At 36.9% G+C, this 20,886-nt stretch overlaps 1 protein-coding gene across 27 annotated transcripts in view; it reads left to right on the forward strand.

Moving 5' to 3' along the window:
- The window catches only part of CDC42BPA (CDC42 binding protein kinase alpha), a 297,854-nt gene that overhangs the window by 272,123 nt on the left and 4,845 nt on the right, over positions 1-20,886 (forward strand). For 15 of the 27 annotated variants that reach the window (XM_086345011.1, XM_086345012.1, XM_086345010.1 and 12 more), the window contains 8 exons: positions 1,173-1,766; positions 3,728-3,825; positions 6,285-6,369; positions 9,295-9,418; positions 10,083-10,200; positions 15,245-15,430; positions 18,107-18,224; positions 20,480-20,637. In XM_086345011.1, coding sequence (XP_086201137.1) covers positions 1,173-1,766; positions 3,728-3,825; positions 6,285-6,369; positions 9,295-9,418; positions 10,083-10,200; positions 15,245-15,430; positions 18,107-18,224; positions 20,480-20,637 — 1,481 coding nt within the window. Of the gene's footprint in view, positions 1-1,172; positions 1,767-3,727; positions 3,826-6,284; positions 6,370-6,685; positions 7,323-9,294; positions 9,419-10,082; positions 10,201-15,244; positions 15,431-18,106; positions 18,225-20,479; positions 20,638-20,886 lie in introns of those variants that run through there. The other 12 variants (XM_086345017.1, XM_086345015.1, XM_086345018.1 and 9 more) reach the window with 2 other exon arrangements.

Genomic DNA, 20,886 nt, shown 5'->3' on the forward strand with positions numbered 1-20,886 from the left:
AGATTTTAAACTCTAAAAAGAACAGTCTTTGCTCTTATGTATTCTGTAATTGAAATTTTCCAGACTTAATTTGATACATTTATAAGTCAAAAGATAATTTTTTAAATTTCTATAATCCTCTTGAGTTCTAAAATTTCCATGTGTATTTTCTTTCCTGTATCATTTTGTTTAACAGTTCTGCTGTATAAACTCAGACCGCATTTCTAAAGATAGTACATGAAAGAAAAACACAACTTGATTTTTCCATTGTTCTAATGTACTAGAAGCAGTAACAGTCATTAAAATGTTTGTTGTTGGGTTCTTTTATTCCACAAGTTAATACAACAGATTTTTTTTTAGAGAGAAATTAAATACTAGGTGAAATAAAAAAGGAACCCATTTAGTTTAGCATTCCTGAATGCCTCTAAATTATGTCTTTATATCCAGTTCAGTTCAGTTTAGTTCATTTCAGTTGCTCAGTCGTGTCCAGTTCTTTGCGACCCCACGAACTGCAGTACACCAGGCTTCCCTGTCCATCACCAACTCCCGGAGCTTGCTCAAACTCATGTCCATTGAGTTGGTGATGCCATCCAACCATCTTGTCCTCTGTCATCCTCTTCTCCTCCTGCCTTCAATCTTTCCCAGCATCAAGGGCTTTTCCAATGAGTCAGTTCTTGGCATCAGGTGGTCAGACTATTGGAGCTTCAGCATCAGTCCTTCCAGTGAACATTCAGAACTGATTTCCTCTAGGATTGACTGATTTGATCTTTATATCAAGTAAGATCATGGGAAAACAATGTATTTAAACTTCATTAATTTGTTACCCAAAGAAATACCTTTAATGAAATGTGAGTCAGTTTTTAAAAATAGTAACCCCATGGTAAAACTTCACTAGAATTTGGTGAGAGTGAAAAGGTTTTTCTTAAAGATCTGTCATGTTTTATCACATAGGAACTCTTTGCCATGGCTGCCAGAAATCTCAGTGCTAAATTTAATACCTTACTGTAGGTAGGTTAAATTATCTTACAGTGAGTGTGATTATCTTCCTCTTTCTCCATATGGTTTCTGATATCTTAGTTTTTCTGTATCTCTATCTTTATTATAAGTTAACATATTCCTTTGAGTATAATTGGGATATGATTAATAAACAAAACACTATTTTGCAGTTGATTCATTATTCTTTATTTGCACAGAAATTATTAGAGTTGGTGACAATAAGAAGATTCATCAGATAGAACTCATTCCAAATGATCAACTTGTTGCCGTGATCTCAGGACGAAATCGACACGTCCGACTTTTTCCTATGTCAGCTCTGGACGGGCGAGAGACTGATTTTTATAAGCTGGCAGAAACTAAAGGCTGTCAAACAATAACTTCTGGAAAAGTGCGTCATGGAGCTCTTACATGCTTGTGTGTGGCTATGAAAAGGCAGGTCCTCTGTTATGAACTATTTCAGAGCAAGACGCGTCACAGAAAATTTAAGGAAATTCAAGTCCCATACAACGTCCAGTGGATGGCAATCTTCAGTGAGCAACTCTGTGTGGGATTCCAGTCTGGATTTCTAAGATATCCCCTGAATGGAGAAGGAAGTCCATACAGTATGCTCCATTCAAATGACAATACACTCTCATTTATTGCACATCAACCAATGGATGCCATCTGTGCGGTTGAAATCTCCAGTAAAGAATACCTGCTGTGTTTTAACAGCATTGGAATATACACTGACTGCCAGGGCCGAAGATCTAGACAACAGGAACTGATGTGGCCAGCGAATCCTTCCTCTTGTTGTAAGAGTTTTACTTTTGGCTGCCTTACTTTGCTGTCTCTTTCCTTTTCCTTCTACTTCATCTCCTATGTGTATTTATAATTATTAACAGCATTTTTTTTAAGTCATCTTTGAGGTTTTTCCTAGGCATTAATTATCTTGGTACAGAAAATAACCATACCTAGTTAACCTCATTAAGGTATGGTTAAGTCAACCCACTCCGGTGTTCTTGCCTGGAGAATCCCATGGACAGAGAAGCCTGGTGGGCTGCAGTCCATGGGGTCCCACAGAGTCGGACACAACTGAAGCGACTTAGTAGTAGTAGTAGTAAGTTAACCATACCTAGTTAAACCATACCTAGGCCAGTGGGGTCAACATTAACAGGAACATAATTAAAGCTAATCGTTTTATGGAATATTTTACTTAGATAGATTTTTAAAAACACATATGCTTTTATTTCAAGGAAGGCAATGTCAACCCACTCCAGTACTCTTGCCTGGAAAATCCCACGGATGGAGGAGCCTGGTGGGCTGCAGTCCATGGGGTCACTAAGAGTCAAACACAACTGAGCGACTTCCCTTTCACTTTTCACTTTCATGCACTGGAGAAGGAAATGGCAACCCACTCCAGTGTTCTTGCCTGGAGAACCCCAGGGACAAGGGAGCCTGGTGGGCTGCCGTCTATGGGGTCACACAGAGTCAGACATGACTGAAGCGACTTAGCAGCAGCATGCTTTTATTTTGGAATAACCCTAAGGAGTTATGTTCATTGTCCCCCCCAGATACAGTGCTTGTGAAGATTAACAGCTCATAAAACTCATAAAACTTCTGTGTTATTTCACTGAAAGAGATATAACAGTGAGCAAAATAGACAGTCTCACCCTCACAGAGCACAGAATGCAGTAGAAGGGATTCCTGACAGAACAAGTTACAGTAAGGTCTAAGTGCTCTGGTAGCCAAAGTACAAGTTCTGTAGAGGCACACGGGAGGAGCATCTCATCCAGCCGGTTTTGTTTTTAGTGGAAGATACTTGGAGCATGTTTAAATGCTGAAGGGAACTAGCCACTAGGGAGCCAGGAAAAGGTTGACCTTGTGCTAAATATAAGAAACAGAGTAAGAAGGCCAAAGAGGCTGGAAGTCAGAACACAGGAAGAAGGATATGGAGCAGGATGGGAATTCTCTTCCACTGCAACAAGATAGGAGGAATGGTGGGTATGAGGACAGTCAAGCTTAAAAGTTCAGTATAAGAAAATGTAGAAGAGCCACGTATGTTACGACAGAGAAATTGGGAAATCTAGATAAAAAGAAAAATACTTGTAATCCTACCTAGCCAGGCTTAACTATTCTTAACGTTTTGTTTCTTTTGAAATTTACACTCTTGTCTATGGCATCATGTTTAGAATGAATCCTAGTCAGAAAATAATTGAGAGTGTTGTGTGAATTGGAATTAGAATAAGAATTGGAACATCTGGCTTTTATGAATAGCTCTGCCAAAAATTTGTGACCTTAGCCTGGGTAATCATTTAACCTTTGTTTGTGTCACCATTTATTGATGTTCAGTTCATCCATAAGTATATGTTGAGCATTTTTTGTGCCAGATGCTTTACCACGCATTCATAAATGTGAACCTAATTCTTAAGATTTCTCTGCTCTGTAGCTTTGTTTCACTGTCAAGAGCTTAACTACTTTAGGAATCAGTTATTTTAAATGTAATGAAATCCCTTTATAGAACTAGTATTGGGCAAGGGAATATTATACCCCTGGTGTTAACAGACTCCTTCTGTATTATAATGGCCATAAAACCTCTTCATTTATGATTGATGGGGTTTTTACTTCAAAAATGTTTTGATGTGGCTTATCTGTATTGATACTGGAATTTGGTGGGATTCCACTCTACAGTTCCTTAGCATAGATCTTTCAGAATGTTTTGGAGTTAACAGTTAACAGGTAATCAGCCTTCTGTTCTCTCCTTCCTGTCTCTCAGGTTACAATGCACCGTATCTCTCAGTGTACAGTGAAAATGCAGTTGACATCTTTGATGTGAACTCCATGGAATGGATTCAGACTCTCCCACTCAAAAAGGTAATTTAACATTAAAATACGGCCTGGACCTCCTTGCAGCCCAGTGGTTAAGACTACACACTTCCACTGCAGCGGGCGTGGGTTCAGTCCCTGGTCAGGGAACTAAGATCCTGCGTGCCGTGTAGTGTGGCCAGGAAAAAAGGAAACATATGGGCTAAGTGAACAAATGAGTATAAGTGAAACACTATATGACTATTCAGCTGCTTTTCACTAATTTAGCATTTTCTGTCATATGTAATAATATAAGTGGGAATTTGGGACTTTGCTAAGAGAAAAAAGAAAATTCAAGCTGGTTAATTTTATAGGTAGCTCAGCACCATACTATTTTTATTGCATTTAGTTTCACTATATAAAGTATGATTATTATCATAATGAAAAAATATAATACATTCTGTAACTTAAAATGCCAGTGTTACCTTTCACTTTAAGGAACTCTGAAGGAGCATTTCATTTGTAATTTTACTGTTTTTCACATAATGGTATGCAGTTTTAATCCTGTGAGGACAAACTTCATGGGCTAGAAAAGTGATTAAAATTAGAACCAAAGTTCTGTTAATAAAGGTTTCACATATTCCTAATAAACTATAATATTTTCCTTTAACATTCCCCCATGATAACATAAATTTTTACCACTAGAGAATGTCTATTTTGCAAAAAATGAAGAAGGATAGCTTGATATATGTAGCATGTGTCATTAGTTGAGGGACAGGGTTTAGAGGGATAGGTAAAAGAAAGTACCCAAGATCTTATTTCAAAATCTGCCCCAATTTTAAACCTTAACAGTGGAAAAAGCTCTTGTTTACTGCCACATTTTATAAAACAACTAAATATGGTCCTTGATTTTATAAATTCGGACTGGTTACAATGAATTTTCCCTTTTATTTTTACGATGTGAATTTTGAAATATGTATAAAGGAAGCATAATAATAAACTGACCTCTTATTAACTAACTTAAGAGCCAGAATATTACCAAAATATCACTGAATCTACCTGTGTATTTTTTATCCTGAACATTGTGTTCATCATTCCCTTGCTTTTCTTAAAATACAGAATTTTTGTATATTTAAATATTCCTAGGCAGTGTATTGTTCGTTTCGCTTGTGTTTGAGGTAATAATAAAATGTTGTATATCATCTTTTGCCTTGCTTTCTTCATGTACTTACTGTGTGTCTAAGAGTCATCCATGTTACATTGTACTGTATTTTTCTTCATTGCTTTTCACTGCTATAAAATAGTCTCTTGGGTGAATAGATCACTATATATTCTTCTGATTAGCAGACATATGAGTTATTTCCCCGCTTTTTGCTATTGTGAACATTGCAGCATATGTCTTCAGGTGTGTATGTGCAGGAGTTTCTTTTAACATATGCTGAGGAACGAAAATGATGGGACACAGAGAATGCAAGTGTTCAGCTTTACAAGACAGTGACAGTTTTTTCCAAAGTAACTGTACCAGTTGACACTCCTACCATCTGTATATGACTTCGTAATGACCCATGCCATTGTCAGTATTCAGTTTTGTAACTAGTTTATTTGTGGTTATCAAGGGCTACCTCATGGGGTGTCGATTTGTATGTCCTCTGTTAGCTATGCTGTTGATAATCTTTCATGTTTCTTCATCATTCATATTTCCTCTTCTGTGAAATGCCTGGTCATGTTTTTTATCCCTATTTCTGTTTAGTTGATCATTTTTTTAATTGATTTATTGAAGTTATTCATATACTGTAGATACTGGGTTAGTGATAGGTGTGGTGAATCTTTTTCCTGTTTGTGACCTATCAAATAATTTTCATGGTGTATTTTGGTAACATTTATTATTATTGCTGAAAATTCATTGTGATAAATTTTAATGTAGTTAAATGTATCATTCTTATTGTTCATGGTTTTTTTTTCCTTAAGAAACTGTTTCCTACCTCCGTGTCTTAAAGATAAGATCTTTATTTCCTTTCAAAAGTTTCGCCTTCTACCTTTATATGTAATCCATTTGGAATTGATTTTTTGTGTAATGTGTGAAGTAGGGATTCAGTTTCATTTGTTCCATGTAGATACCCATTGCTCCATCACCATTTATTGACAGACCTTCCTTTCCTCATACAGTTTTATTCTCTGTCCTGTGTGTACATTTAGTTCAAATAAGATTCCTAAAGTATCTGTATTAATATCTTAGTATCATCATCTGCTTGCTAGTGGCTTTAAAAGTTAAATTTAGGGTTTAAATGTATTTCACTTTTTTTTTGCCAAGAATACTCTTTCTTTAAAATTTTATCATTATGAATTAGATAATTTTATACCTTTCTAGTTAGAATTAATTTTAATTTTTTGTAGATTTTCTGAGAAGGCTACATTTTGAAGAGGAAAGATAAAAGTCTTAAGAATGTGTGCTTTACAAGTATGTCAAAGTTTTATGATTTAAATTTTGAACCTTGTTAAAATATTAATTTTATTTTTTATTATTTTAGGTTCGCCCCTTAAACAGTGAAGGATCATTAAATCTTTTAGGCTTGGAGACGATTAGATTGATATATTTCAAAAATAAAATGGCAGGTAAGAAAATACACATTAATAGGAGAGCTTCATAGAAACATTCTCGCTAAGCTGACTGCCAAAGACAGAGCCACTTAACTGACTGCAGAGCCACTTAAATTCAGGTGTACCTTACTCTAGGATCTGTGCAGTTGACCACTATCATACTCTCAGTATATTGGGATAAACTACTTGACAAAAAGTCATTCTGTTCAGGCTCACATAACTGTATAAGCAAAATATTTGTTTCTGACCTACCTTGTTAATTTTCTGTGGATTACTGAGGTTAATAGAAAAAGTATAACTGAATGTCTCTTCTGTACTCTTAATACTGTAGAACCTAACCAAAATTGGTAGCACTAAAATTGTGAAAACTCACCCAGAGTACTGATTCGGGACTATTGGAGTACAGCTTCTGCCAGTGCGTAGCGCTTAAAACTTTTGAAGTGCTGACAACAACGTGGACAGCAGAAGAAGCAGGGACAAGAAGAAGTGACTGGAGGGCCCAGAGTCAGGAAGAGGGGACGGGCTCCTGAGCGCCCTGGACAGGGCGAGGGCCGTGTCCAAAGTAGCGGAGCGAGTCCTAGCCAGGGAGACTGCACACATCGCATTCAATAGCAAGTTGTGAACAATTAAAATCTTATTTTTAACAGAGATTATTATAATTCTATCTTCTATATAGTATTCTCATGTCTTAGCAACAGATTTCTCCGTAACAGAGGTATCATAAATTTATGATCTTTTGTGGTAGATCTAGTTAATGCAAATGTAATTAGTGGTACATTATGTACTGAAAAATAATAATTAAAATTGACTTAAATATAAGAAAAACATTGCTATTAAGAAAACGCATTAAAATGTTTATACTTAGCTATTATCTCTGGGTAGTTGGGATTAATTATATTCTTTATGCCTTTCTTTTTTTCCCCCATACTCTTCCAATAAATTTGTATCGTCTAACAAAAAAAAAAAAACATCAAAAGTTTGTTGTTTCTGTTTTGCTTGTTTGTTTTTAGTACTAACATACACACAAATGCTTAGCTTCAGATTTGGTGCTCTGGTACATCTTCTTGGCACTGAAGGCTTCTTGGTATACAGACAGGTGACTGCAGGAGAAGTCCTATGCTAAGAGGATATTCAGTTAGACTTGAGAAAGGACATTCGGGTATTAGAAATGAGTCCTGCTCAGTGATGGATTCACCATGAACCTGTGCTTTACAGCCCCTCCCTCCAAGACTCGATACTTAATTTTGTATCTGTTTCTTAGTCGCTCACTCAGTCATGTCCAACTCTTTGCTACCCCATGGACTATAGCCCGCCAGGCTCCTCTGTCCATGGAATTCTCCAGGCAAGAATACTGGAGTGGATTACCGTTTCCTTCTCCAGGGAATCTTCTCAACCCAGGGGTTGAACTTGAGTTCAGCATTGGCAGGCGGGTTCTTTACCACTAGCGCCACCTGGGAAGCCATCTGTTTCTTAGAGGAAGTCTAAATATTTGTGTAAGATTAAATCTACTCTGTTCTCACTGTGTACTGTAACCATGATAATGTTAAAATGTGTCCATTATCCAGTTTGTGTCTACGGAATAAAACCTTTTCCATTTTGTCTTTTTTTATGCTTTCATCTTTCTACTCTAGGCCAGGAATAAAGGTGGAGTTTGGAGAAGGAAGACTCGACAACATAGTAGTCTTTGTCTTTTGGAAAGGAAAGGAAATCCTATTTCCTGGAGATTCTGTTTCTTTCTTGTCTTCTCCCTATTCTGTCTATTTCTCTTTTATCTCTCAGGAGCTCAGAGTGCTTTTGTAGCCCTCTGGCTGTCCAGAATCTCCCATTGCCACTGTTACTCATCTGCTTTACCTTCATAATTCTCAAATTCTCATCTACTTTTTAAAAATTATCATTTTAACTTTTGGTATTAGGGAAGCAATCTGACTAAGTTATTTATTTTGCTACAAGGAGACTGTTGCTTTTACTGATCATGTTACTTTGGCTTGGTTTACAGGCCCCCTTGCTTTCTTCCCACTTCCTTTTTCTCACTTTAGCTTTCTGGCTATTAAAAACTTCTCTAAAGGTTGGCTTTTCTCTTTTTCCTTATCTCATTTAGAGAATGATACTCCTCGTGTTGTATGGATACAGTTGTCTATTTTACAGTATGTTCACCATATTCCAGCGTCCATGGTTGAGAGTTTTGTTTACTTCCAGGTATTAAAATGGAAAGATATGGGCATTAGATGACTAGGTGTATATGATTGTGTATCCCCCCAAGAACAGGAGAGTAGGAATAGGAATAAGATTCTTACTTTGGTAAAGAAACTAGTATATAAACAAGTATAAAGAAACTAGTGTATAGGAAACACAATTCCTTTCCTTTACTCCACATCTTACAAATTGGAACTTGAGAGAAAATGTTTTAGTATACATAATGGGCTTCCCTGATGGCTCAGATGGTAAAGAATCTGCCTGCAATGAGAGAAACGTTTAGTTGGTATCATTTCTGTGAATAATTCAGAGTTTATGCCTGATTGCTGTGCAGATTAACAATAAGAACTTTTCAACATCTGAAGCCATTGAAACAAATACTTGGAAGGAGGGAGAAGTTGGTATAGAGATATTGAGGATGGGGTAACCAAAGTGACGGGACACCAAGGCAGCTACATTTTTCTTTTTTTCTCCTAGTAAAATTGTACCATTTTATGTTTGTAATCAAATAAAAGTGAAAATATACTTTGTAAGCTATGTTTGATTTCAGCATATATTTGTTTACTTATGTTCTGTTGAAAATTACTTACTTACTGTGATTATCAGCACACAACTTTTAAAATCAGAATTGCATATGCTTGTATTGATTGACATTGTACCATCTTGGGGATTAATGAATAAAATGCATTTTAGCACTTTAAAGAATATCATTGTTCTTTGCTGTCTTTTGTTTTTTTTTTTTAACAGAAGGGGATGAACTGGTAGTTCCTGAAACATCAGATAATAGTCGGAAGCAAATGGTTAGAAATATTAACAATAAGAGGCGTTACTCTTTCAGAGTTCCGGAAGAGGAAAGAATGCAACAGAGGAGGTAGATGTTTCATTTGTGCTCGTCCAGAGACGCTCTCAGCACCAGAAGGACCATTTGGTGTTAATACTAGATTTGACTGGAAGGAAAATTTGATCTCTGAAAGCCTGTCAGTCATTCTCTGTGATTTTAAAAACTGCAATAATTAATGTATTTCTCAGTGTAATTTTAATAAATACCCTCCAAATTGTGAGTATGTGCTAGATTAAAGTACCATATTTTGATTCATTTCTCCTATGTATATATAATAGTTACAAGTTTTAGAATGTGGGCCTTTATAAAAAACATAGAACATATCTATGCAGATTAACTGGTCTCTTCATGAGGAGTAGCCTTGTAATATGTCCAGTTACACAAACATTTCTAATATATTAGCAATTATTTAAAAGGACATCCATAAAATATTCAGAATTATCTGTAGAATAAGAACTTGTTTCATATTTAAATACTAACTCTGTTTTCCCACCAAAAAGCATAAGATCTTTTAAATTTAAAACAAAATCTTCTAAGTTAAAATTTTATTTAGTATATTCTATTATTTTAATTCTGTCCTTATTAACATGATTTCACAGTTTATTTTTATGAAAAAAATTGAATATACTTTTCTCTAAAATTATCTAGATTGGTCATGGAACAAAAGTATCTAAACAGATGTTTTTTCTTGCAGGGAGATGTTACGAGATCCAGAAATGAGAAATAAGTTAATTTCTAACCCAACTAATTTTAACCACATAGCACATATGGGTCCAGGAGATGGAATACAGATCCTAAAAGACCTGCCCATGGTAAGAGAAATGAAGACTGAATGTGAATATAGATGGGGTTAAGAATAAGGTGCGAGGGAGCAGATATATATATAAATATGAATGTGTGTGTGTATACACATATTTGTGTGTGCTTAAATACATATGAGTTGAAAGGATATATTGGTGTAATGAGGAAATGTTTATCTCAGAATATCACGATATATGTAAGATGCATGATGACATAACTGATGGAAAAATGTTAAATTTAGCTACATATCAAATAACAAGCATACCAATTCTTATTTAGTTGCATCTCCTATAAACTTCTCCCATATCTAGATTTACCATTTGGGAGAAATAAACCAGATGTGGAGAGGCTCTATACCAAGATTCAGAACTTTGTTACCAAATCACTAAAATTTCACTAAGTTATAGAAATTCAACACAGATATTTGGCCCACCTCCCATTGAAACCATATTAGCTTGTTCATTAATGATCACACTTCTCATCTGATTATGAAATTAAATCTTTTTCATTTGCCTAATTACAAACATGTTACCTAGTCAGTCTTATATTAAAAAAAATACAAATTGGAAATTTTCTTTTTTTTTTTTAACAACATGAAGATTGGATTCTTAGACCTAATATATTGAGATTAAGAATATTAATTTTAATCTGGAATTAGCTAATTAGCCAGGCTCTGTTTATACTTAACATTTCAGTATGATGGTACTCTCCAACTATGTGTGTTAGTCACTCCGTCGTGTCCGACTCTTTGTGACCCCATGGACTGTAGCCCATCCATGGAATTCTTCAGGCAAGAATACTGGAGTAGGTTGCCATTTCCTTTTGAAACTTTAACGTGACTCTTTTGATCAGTGGTGACAGCATCTAGATTTTGCACAGAATTTTAGGCATAATTTATATACTGTGGCAGTCTGGGAGATGATTTGTGAATCTTAACCCAAAGGTCTTTCTAAGAAAGTCTGTGTTAAATACCCACATTACTAACTCTACTGTGATAGAAGATAAAAACATCTATCACTGACAGAAAAAATAACAGGTAACACAATTTGTACAATGGAGTTTTTTTATTAAACTCTTAAGGGTAGTCTTGCATCCATTTCATGGAAGGAACCAAAAAAAATCTGCATTAATTTGAATCTGAGTTCCACATTATAAATATCTCAATTAACCAGTTGGTTCTGTTTATGAATGAATATGACATTCCTGCTGTCATTTTTTTTTTTTACCAATTTTACCAATTATCATCAAGACATTATGTGATTATAGTACTATTCCTTCTTTTCAAATCATTCACAATAGTCATTTATCCTTTTGAAATGGGGATTTTTATTAGCTGTGCTGGGTAAAATATAAAGTATGCAAAAAGATTACAGCCGATCTTGATATAGTAATTAAAACATTGTAAGAAATTTAAGGCTGAACATAAATATTAAGCCAAAAATTTTGAGCATAAATAAAGGCCGCATTTAAATATTAAACTGTTTTACTAATCTATCATATTTAATACACTGTTTTTTTTTTTTCAGTTTTTGCCTGGGAATCAGATTTCAGAATTTTCTCTATTCCTTTCCCATTCTGAACATTTGTTTAAGTCCTTAGTCTGAAATCCCTCAGTCTGGGTTTCCTTTTCTCTCAGAAGTAAACGTAACGGAACCATACAGTTCAAAGCTTCTGTCATTTTTTTTACGGAAGCTACAGTGTTACATACAAAGTACCTTAGGAGAGAGAAATTTTTAATTATGATAAACAGTTGAAATGTGAATATATATATAGCTTATATTTGATAGAACAAGTGTTATATACTGTCTTAATGTAACTTTTTGAAATTTAAATAACAAATAGTTTTTAACACTTGCTACATAGTTAGCATTTTGGAGGGATGTATGCATGCATGCTAAGTCACTCCAGTCATGTTTGACTCTTTGCAATCCTGTGGATTGTAGCCCGCCAGGAGGAATACAAATTTCAAATTTATCCATATGTTGCAAAACAACACATCAACAAACACAAAATTATTTCAGTAGTGAACAAAGTTTTAAGGGGTATTATCCTTTCAAAATTAAGCTTTCTTTCACACATGCTTCATATTTGTGCACAAAAAAGAATATAGTTTTCCTCTCATTATATTCCAACAACATAGCAAAAAGAATTATGGAAAAATTTTCTATAAATTCCATTATAGGTGAAATAGTTTCAGGATTTAATAAAATGAATGACCATGTGAAATGCTTGACCAGGTGAAAAATTAGTTTGCTAATGTTTCAGAATTCTTTCAGACCTTCATACACAATAAGATTTGGTCTTTCTACACCCTGAATATGTACACAGAAGCACAATGTCAAATTTCAAACATAGTAATAATTTTTGTATCTCAGTATCCCTCCTTTTCCTCCCTTTACCCTCTGACCACTTAAAGTAAAGGAAATCTCTTTTTTTGTTGTTGCTGTTCAAAATAAGATCCAGTCTTAATTACTGTGCAAAATAAGTTCAGATAGCATTTCCCAAAGGTTCATCCCTGGTCTCACTCCATGGCACATGGCCTTCTCTGCTGGCTACTTATTCCCATTAGACCTCTTGATTTTCAGTATTTGTATCACTGATCTTGTTAACCACTGACTGCCTCGCTGGTTCTTTTGTCATTAACAACAGTGATTTTTTGCCCTAACAGTGCAATTCAGTTTTTAATGTTCATTTCATGTTTTCTTATCATATAAACACTTTTGAATTTCCAGGACAAGAAGTTGGTGTAAATTTTTGAAACCTGTTCACCTGTACATGGAGTATTTATTGTAGCAAAAATGTTATGCATCTGAACTCCTGTTTTTCACAGTCTCACTTTATTTTCATCTGACTTTTTTCCTTTTACCAGCTAAGAACATAAAAGCTATGACTTTTCATAAGCATCCATTTAATCACCTAACAAATATCTTTTGATATACTGTCTTACCAGAACTGTGCTTATCTTGGAGTAAACATTGGTAAACAACACAATAATATGCATGTCTGAAAAGAAAACAATATGCATGTCTGTATCTGTGTGTGTATATATATATATGTATACATGTATTGAAAAGCTTGTGATATTTTAATCTCAGATTTTAGTATGTTCCTTCCACTGCAGTTTTCTATATTTAATGAACTATTTCAAAAAAAGAAAAAGATGAATTAAATTTATCTAATGTTAACATATATAAGAAGCACTTTCAAATACCAAAGCTAGGATGTCATTTGTGCAAAGAGCGTGTACCCCAGACATTTTTATGTTTAACTTATTCAAATCAGTATTGCCTTCCTGTGAAATGCTTATAAGCTTAGAAAGTGTATTGAATGTCTTTGGAAGATTATTCTGTTTCCTTTGTACCAAAATGATACTGAAACAGGTTGTTTGCCTCACAAGTGTGGAAAAGATAGTAAGGGTAGGGAGTCATTTTTTATTTTCTGTCCTATATCAGTGTGAATCTTTCATGTGTGGCTTAGGGAACCAAGAGAATATAAGCAATTAATATAAAATAGTATGTGTGTCTTACAAGTACATACTGTAGTAGTTTCTGGGATCCTTTTTGTCATCTACCTTTTTTCATAAGTGGATACTGGTCATAAAGAATAGATTTGCCTCAAGCTGAATTAAAGGGTAATATTTTACCTCTAAAAGATTTCATTTTTTTTTTTAGCACATAAAACTTCTCCTAGTCTTTCACCTGCTCCTAAAATTGTTAATAAATAAAATTTCTAGCTCAATGACCTTTTAGACTTTTAAGAAGTAATTTTACATGGGCATAGTTATATGCCCATGAATAGTTTTTCCTTTTGGAAAAGAACTTAGTAAGTATTGATTTAACACACATCTCTAAATTTAAAATAATATCTTATATAGGAGGCTTTCTTTTAAGCTTCCCTAATTTATCAGATTTTTTTTTTTTAACAAAGCAACCTCATCTCAACTCATGAGAATATCAGTCAGCATCTCTCTGGGAAGTCATTCAATCTCTGTCTTTAATGAGGTGATCTTAGGATGTTTTCTTGAAACATAATTCTTAAGAACTGAACTTTGAAAATTCCCATAAGAGAAGTTGACTGGGTGCTAAGTGATATCTCCATATATCCACAAATTATATTACATGAAAAACTAGAGTCCTTGTTTTCAAAAACTTTGTTCTACATCTTTAGTGTTAAATTATTTCTTTTTTTTTTAATGACACTTGAACATTGAAGAAAAGGTTGTTCTCTTGTTAAAAAACAAACATGTTCTCCAGGTGTCTGAGTGGAGATAAGCTTGGGCTACTTATAGGTAAACTAATAATTAGTACATTCCATTCACTCAGTTACTCGCTCAGTCATGTCCAACTCTTTGCGACCCCGTGGACTGTAGCCCACCAGGCTCCTCCATCCATGAGATTTTCCAAGCAAGCATACTGGAGTGGGTTGCCATTTCCTTCTCCAGGGGACCTTCCCGATCCAGGAATCGAACCCAGGTCTCCTGCATTGTAGGCAGGAGCCACCAAGCATACAGTACATTCTAGAGTTACTCATTATAGGAAGATAAGATCAGTAAAAGCAAACACATGTCAAGTCTATAAATACAGGAAATGGTTTCAGTTTCTCAAGGAACACTTTCATAACGCTTCTGGTGAGAGGCTGGTTGTATTAATAGGTTCACTTGTTCTTTAATTATTTCTTGCTTTTTCTATCCTTAATGTTTTTGTTTAGATTTTTTGCCATGTTTTGATTATATCACAATCAAAGGAGAACACTGAACTAAATTTCAAAAATCTACTTGTATTTCTGAAAGTCCAGTTTCTACTCTTCTTGATGACAGCAATAAAAAAGAATAATCTTACAAGGCAAATGACTTTTTGCAAATCAACTCTTCAAGTATCTGGCAAGAAGATTACAAAATTTGACTTTCTAAGGCCTAAAAGTATTTCATGATGGATTCAGTTATTGATGCGAGATGCTTCATGGTTTTCTACATGCATGTTGTCTGAAATGTCACATGTATCTGGTGAATCCATTTTCATTACCTCATTACCTTTTTTCTTTCTGTTGTTTTGATAGCCGGGTTTCCCTTATCCATCCCCTCATCATCACTCCGGTCTGATCTCCTCTCCGATCAACTTTGAGCACATCTATCACATGACTGTTAATTCTGCTGAAAAATTTCTCTCTCCTGATTCCATAAACCCTGAATATTCCCCGTCTCTGCGCTCTGTCCCCGGTACACCAAGCTTTATGACTCTGAGGGTATGAAAGCTGAGTTAGGTGTTAACTTGTACTAACCATGTGCGGATATCTGCTTGGCTTCAATAAGTAACACTGCCAAGGGGGTACACTCTGTGTGCATTTTCCTTTGGCCTGTTCCTCTGCTGCCAGACTTCTATCCTTCCTCTTCCTCCTCTTCTCTGTTCAAGTTCTACTTTGTTTCTTCTTTTGAGGAAAAAGATAAGGACTAGGGAAGATTTCAGTTTTATTTCTAAAACAGTACTGGAGGTTTTTCTATGTGTAATATAAGATAATCCCATCATGATATATTTCATTACAGATACCATAAGAAATAGCCCCCAAGTAAGTCTTTATTCTGTTAAACAAAAAAACAGGTCCTAGAATTTCTGAATTTTTAATAGCTCGTTAGCTCATTAACCAGTGCAGTTCAGAGAAATTTTTAATATTTAGTGAAGTCTGTAGTAGGCCTGTCTACAGGCCTTTTATCTACAATAAACCCCCTTCCAGAGAGCTCACAATTCTTAAAAATATAAAGTATAGTAGTATCAGTGAATAACAGGAAAAATTGCCAAAAGAAGGTAGTCTTATTAATATTTGAGTTGCTGATGCACCTTTAATGCTAGTCAGGATCCAAAATAAGAGAAGTAAATCAACACAACAAAAAAGCAGAGTGTGCTTCATTCTGGGGGACCGCGGCCTGGGTCCTTCCATGCAGCCTTGCATCCTTGTAACTGGCAGCTCCGCAGTGGACAGAGAGCTGGCAGCCATTCAAGCTGAATATCCTTATTTCCATCAAGAAATATGTACTGATTTCAAGGGGGCATTTTCTCAAGTTTGTCTTGCAGATAATATTTGGATTACATCACGCAAACCCATTTCCTGTAACTTAGAAAAAAATAGCATCCATTTTTATCTGTATATTTAGTCATTTTCCAATAAGAAAACTATGTGTAGGGGGAGTTTATTTTTCTGTTTTTGTTTGTATTATAAAATTATTCTAAATTGTGTTTTAAATGTCATTGTCACTGACATTATGTTATTTACATATCTTATTTGATGACATAAGATTACTTATGATAAACTAAGCCTTTGTTTGGTTGGTAACAGATTACAGTGAGTGGATTCTAGAGGAGGTTGTTTAACAAATCAGTCAAGAATTTTTGATATAAAAGATGGTGGAAATGTTACTTAAGTTAGTCATCTATAAAGAGAAACACGACTATTAGTGGACATTTTGCCCTAATTTTAAGCATATTTGTGAAAGGACCATCAGATTAAGTTTCATGTTACTTTATACTGAAGTTGAACTTCAGCTGGATGAATGACAAAACTGTTGGATTTGCGTTTTTAAAATGTTTCCAGAGCACACCTTCTGTGTGTCATTCTTTTAGTACCTCAATATTCAGTGTTACTAAACCACTGGTATTTTTATAGGCCTTCATTTTTGCCATTTTTCCTAGAGTAGGTTTGTTTTATAGAAAAGGACAATAACAAGGTACCTTAAGGTTCATAGCAGAAACAATAAAAGTGGAAAGGTTGCAACTGATACCCTGTCTCTCTTGAGCTTTCCTCTGCTGCATCGTAAGCATGTCACTGGCACCTCACAGGGTGGCTCCCGTGAGTGGATGTTGAAATGCTAGCACTGACTGTTTCCATTTTAAATTTTTTATTTTGTTAGAGAAAAAAAAAAAGGTAAAGCATTTGCTTTAAACAAATAACACAATAAGAATTACATGGACTTTGCAACTTTGATATATGAACCAAAATGGCAGTGGTGGTATTTGAAGGCAGCCAGCCTGCCAACTTTCAATGTGTGATTCTTTAAACTGTATAAGTTGGAGTTTTTCAAGACATATATTAGCGCATGTTTTCCTGATTGCTAGCTTGGGCCCTGCATTAATTGTGTTGTCGTAACCTTCTCTCAGGTACCAGCCAGCCCCAACACCCCTTCTGGTCTGAAAAGTTTGGGGCCATGGAGGAGCCGTTCAGAAGGCTGAACCTGCACCCCACCTGTCTAGGTGTCTGTACCTTTCAAAGCATTCCGTAGCTCATTCTCCTACATTGGGCCCCAGAATCATTCAGTATTAGATGGAGAACTTTTCCCCCAGCGTTCCCAAGTTAAATCGCCTCACGCAGGCCGCAATGGTCGCGGACGCCATGGTTAGGACTCGCGCTGCTTTGTCCGTGAGGCGGGGAGGCTGCCTGTGACCAGAATGGGAACGTGCGACTGGCGCCTTTGGTGTCAGAACAGTAGAAGGAGTACTTGAGAAGAACATGCTTTTAAGCAACTCTCTTCTCAACAGGCTGAGTCAGCTTTTGAGTTTTCCTAAGGAAATAAAAATGTCAGACAGTAAAACCTTTGCTTCAGTTATCTGCAGATGTCCATGTAATTCTGCGTTTCATTGTCACTTCTAACCATATAACTTTCACTTACTGTTCTCACAACAACAGAAAATTCTTATTTACTGATAAGTATTTCGGTGAGTATAAGGATAAGCACTTACGTTTGGCCTGAGGTCTATTTCTGTTAAGGCTTTAGCACCTTTGTGGGTGGGAGGTATTATATAATTTGTTTCGTGTTCGGTATCACTATAGACTAAACAACTTTATTTCTTGAGATTAGGGTGAAAAATAGACCTCTCTGTCGAAAATCATTTCTCTCTGGATGAAGAATTTTTCTTTCTCTTTTGATCTTAGAACCCTCGGCCTCAGGAAAGTCGGACAGCATTCAGTGGCTCCGTCAGTATTCCGTCTATCACCAAATCCCGCCCTGAACCCGGTCGCTCCATGAGCGCCAGCAGTGGCCTATCAGCAAGTAAGTAGCCTGGGCTGCAGGAGACACATCCAGAGCAAAGCAGCAGCCATGCACTCACGCATCACCAGGTGTCAGTGTCTCCAAGCTGGCTGGGTAACGCCTTAAGTGCAGGTGTTACAGAAGTTGTCATGGGGTCCCTCTAGAGGTCACAGTCCATCTGGGAGCCAGACAGGTAATACTACAAAACGTGATAAGTGCCCAACCTCCCAAATCACCATCTAGAACTTTGGGGAAGAGACCCTGCCTAGGACCACAGTTTTCAGATTGTCCCCTTTGCTGTTCAGTCAAAACAGCCCATCTCAGTTTTTTAAGATTAGGGTTGTTTGAGTGTAATTTTTCTCTGAAAGGAATTTTCCCAAACTTAAAAAGTGTAAATCACAGAGGTGAGGTTCTATAAATGATCACTAGGATGGAGGAAAGGAGCCCAGGAAGAACGTACTAAGCGCTAGGCAGCCCCGTCAGACACCGTCCTTCTGACATTTTATTCTCTGTGTATTGAGAGCTCAGTTCCCACAAGACCCCCATAAGGTAGAATTCATTTTCTTATTTACAAATGAAGAAAACTGAAACTCCGACAAGATAACTTGCTTAAGGTCACACAGGTTAGTAAGCAGAGCAGGAGAACTCTATGGTGGTTTGGGTTTTTTATTCAGAATGACAAAATTTTTAAAACAGTAACTCCACATTATGGCTTTTTGTTAAATTGAGGACTATACTAGGTGTGGAATTGGAAGAGAAATCTTAAAAAAATTATTTATGCCTTCAATTAGGTTATAATCTAAAACAGAGAAGATCAGCAACGAAAAAGTAAAGAGTGCCTATCCAAAGAAACACATCAACAAATGAAAATCAGCACATGTCTAGCGACAGACACCTCTAGAAACAGGATGGAGTGTTGGGAGGGAGCAGATCTCCTAGGGAGTGAGGCTCAGTCAGTGGTTCTCAACCTGAGATGCATTCTAGAATCATCAGAAGGGCTTTTTAAAAGTTAAGTTGGGAACTCTGCTTTTGTTGGTCTGGGACTGTTGGTCAGGGGCCCAGGCACTGGTGTTTTTAAAGCTCCATAGTATAATATGCAGTGTACACCAGCACTGGTAACTTCTGCAGTAAGTAGATTATGGTGACACATTTGAGGGGCTCAGGAAAGAAACTGGAAGGAAGCTGTCAGATCACCAAGGACAGGGCTTCAGCAGGCAGGCTCCTGTGCAGTCTATGAAGACATCTGAATGTGGGTGATCATTAAGTACATATCCTTTGACCAGTCACCTCTTGACATTTCATTGAATCCTGAATGTAACATAACTCAATTTTAGGGATTTGTTAAACCAGCAGGAACTCGAAACCATGAATACCTTGTAGTTGTGCTAAAGCCTCAACACAGCCTCAGTCTTTCTTGAATGGTGATCCTAATATTGAAGCTCAACAGAATTAAAACATGTTTAGGTTAAAAACTAAAAAACAGTAGGGAGTGCTAACAGTTGAACATATATAGGTGCTAACAGTACCCCAATATTTCCGAGAATTTTCTGGTCATCCCCTTTCCTCCTCTGGGTGGTTGCCAGTCCTCTTTTGATGTGTCCCAACTCTAAAATCAAAGCAGAGGGTGAATTTAAAGAAACACACCTTGTTTTTTATCTGGGGTGTTTTGCCCTGTGGAATGAAAATGCTTCTGTTACGTTCCTTTGTGTCTTTAATGAAAATTCTCTAGAAGCTAAGTGACAGCTCTGCATCATCAGGTGGCATGGTCTTCATTTCTCTGAGATCGGTTCTCCTAGACTTCATCGTTCAGCATGTGTGCTTTGAACATCTGCTCCTTCCCCCGTTCTTGTCAGGGGCCTCCAGAGGCAAGGACCATCCATTAAAAGAATGGCAGGCACATAATTCCAACCTAATGTCCAGATGCTATGAAAGACGTGATGAGAAGTACTGTAGGAGCCCCAGGGAGCAGGAAAGACTCACTGAGACAGTAGCACGTGGGTGGAGACTTGAGGCATTGATTCTGCGGAATCGCCTAGCAAGCAGGGCAGCCCGGGCACAGCCAGTGAGAGCAGGACCTGGCGGCCTGGCAAGTGCTGCCCACTCATCCAGCAGCCCCGGTGGCTGGGCCACAGGGTGGCCTTCAGTGTAGCCGGACTCACTGTCCATCAGTTTGCTTTAAGCAGGAAGGAGGGCTCCTCACCTCAGCTGTCTGTTTACTGTCTAGAGGGTTGTCCCCTTCTACATGTGTAAAGTTTTACCTGAACCGTCTGCTGTAGGGTCATCTGCACAGAATGGCAGTGCGTTAAAGAGAGAATTCTCTGGAGGCAGCTACAGTGCAAAGCGGCAGCCCATGCCCTCCCCATCGGAGGGCTCGCTGTCTTCGGGAGGCATGGACCAGGGAAGTGACACCCCAGCACGGGACTATGACGGAGAGGTGAGTGCCTGTGGGGAGCAGCTCCACCTGAGAACGGGGTTCACTGGAGAGGTCCTTGAACCAGACAGGTGAATGTATTTCTTGAAGCCATTCTGCCGCCTGGACCGCAGCAGGAATCAGCCACATGTTCCAGCAGGGGTGGCAGAGCCAGTCACTTGGGTTGCAAGCTGCAGTTACCCTGGAGGTGTTCAGACTTCTAGCTTTCGTATGAAAATAGCCTACATTCCCAAAGACCTGCAGAAAGGACTT

Source organism: Bos grunniens, chromosome 16 (assembly GCF_055505025.1).
Source record: "Bos grunniens cultivar Pamir isolate PY7600 chromosome 16, Bosgru_T2T1.0, whole genome shotgun sequence".
In the NCBI taxonomy this organism is placed as follows: Eukaryota; Metazoa; Chordata; class Mammalia; order Artiodactyla; family Bovidae; genus Bos; species Bos grunniens.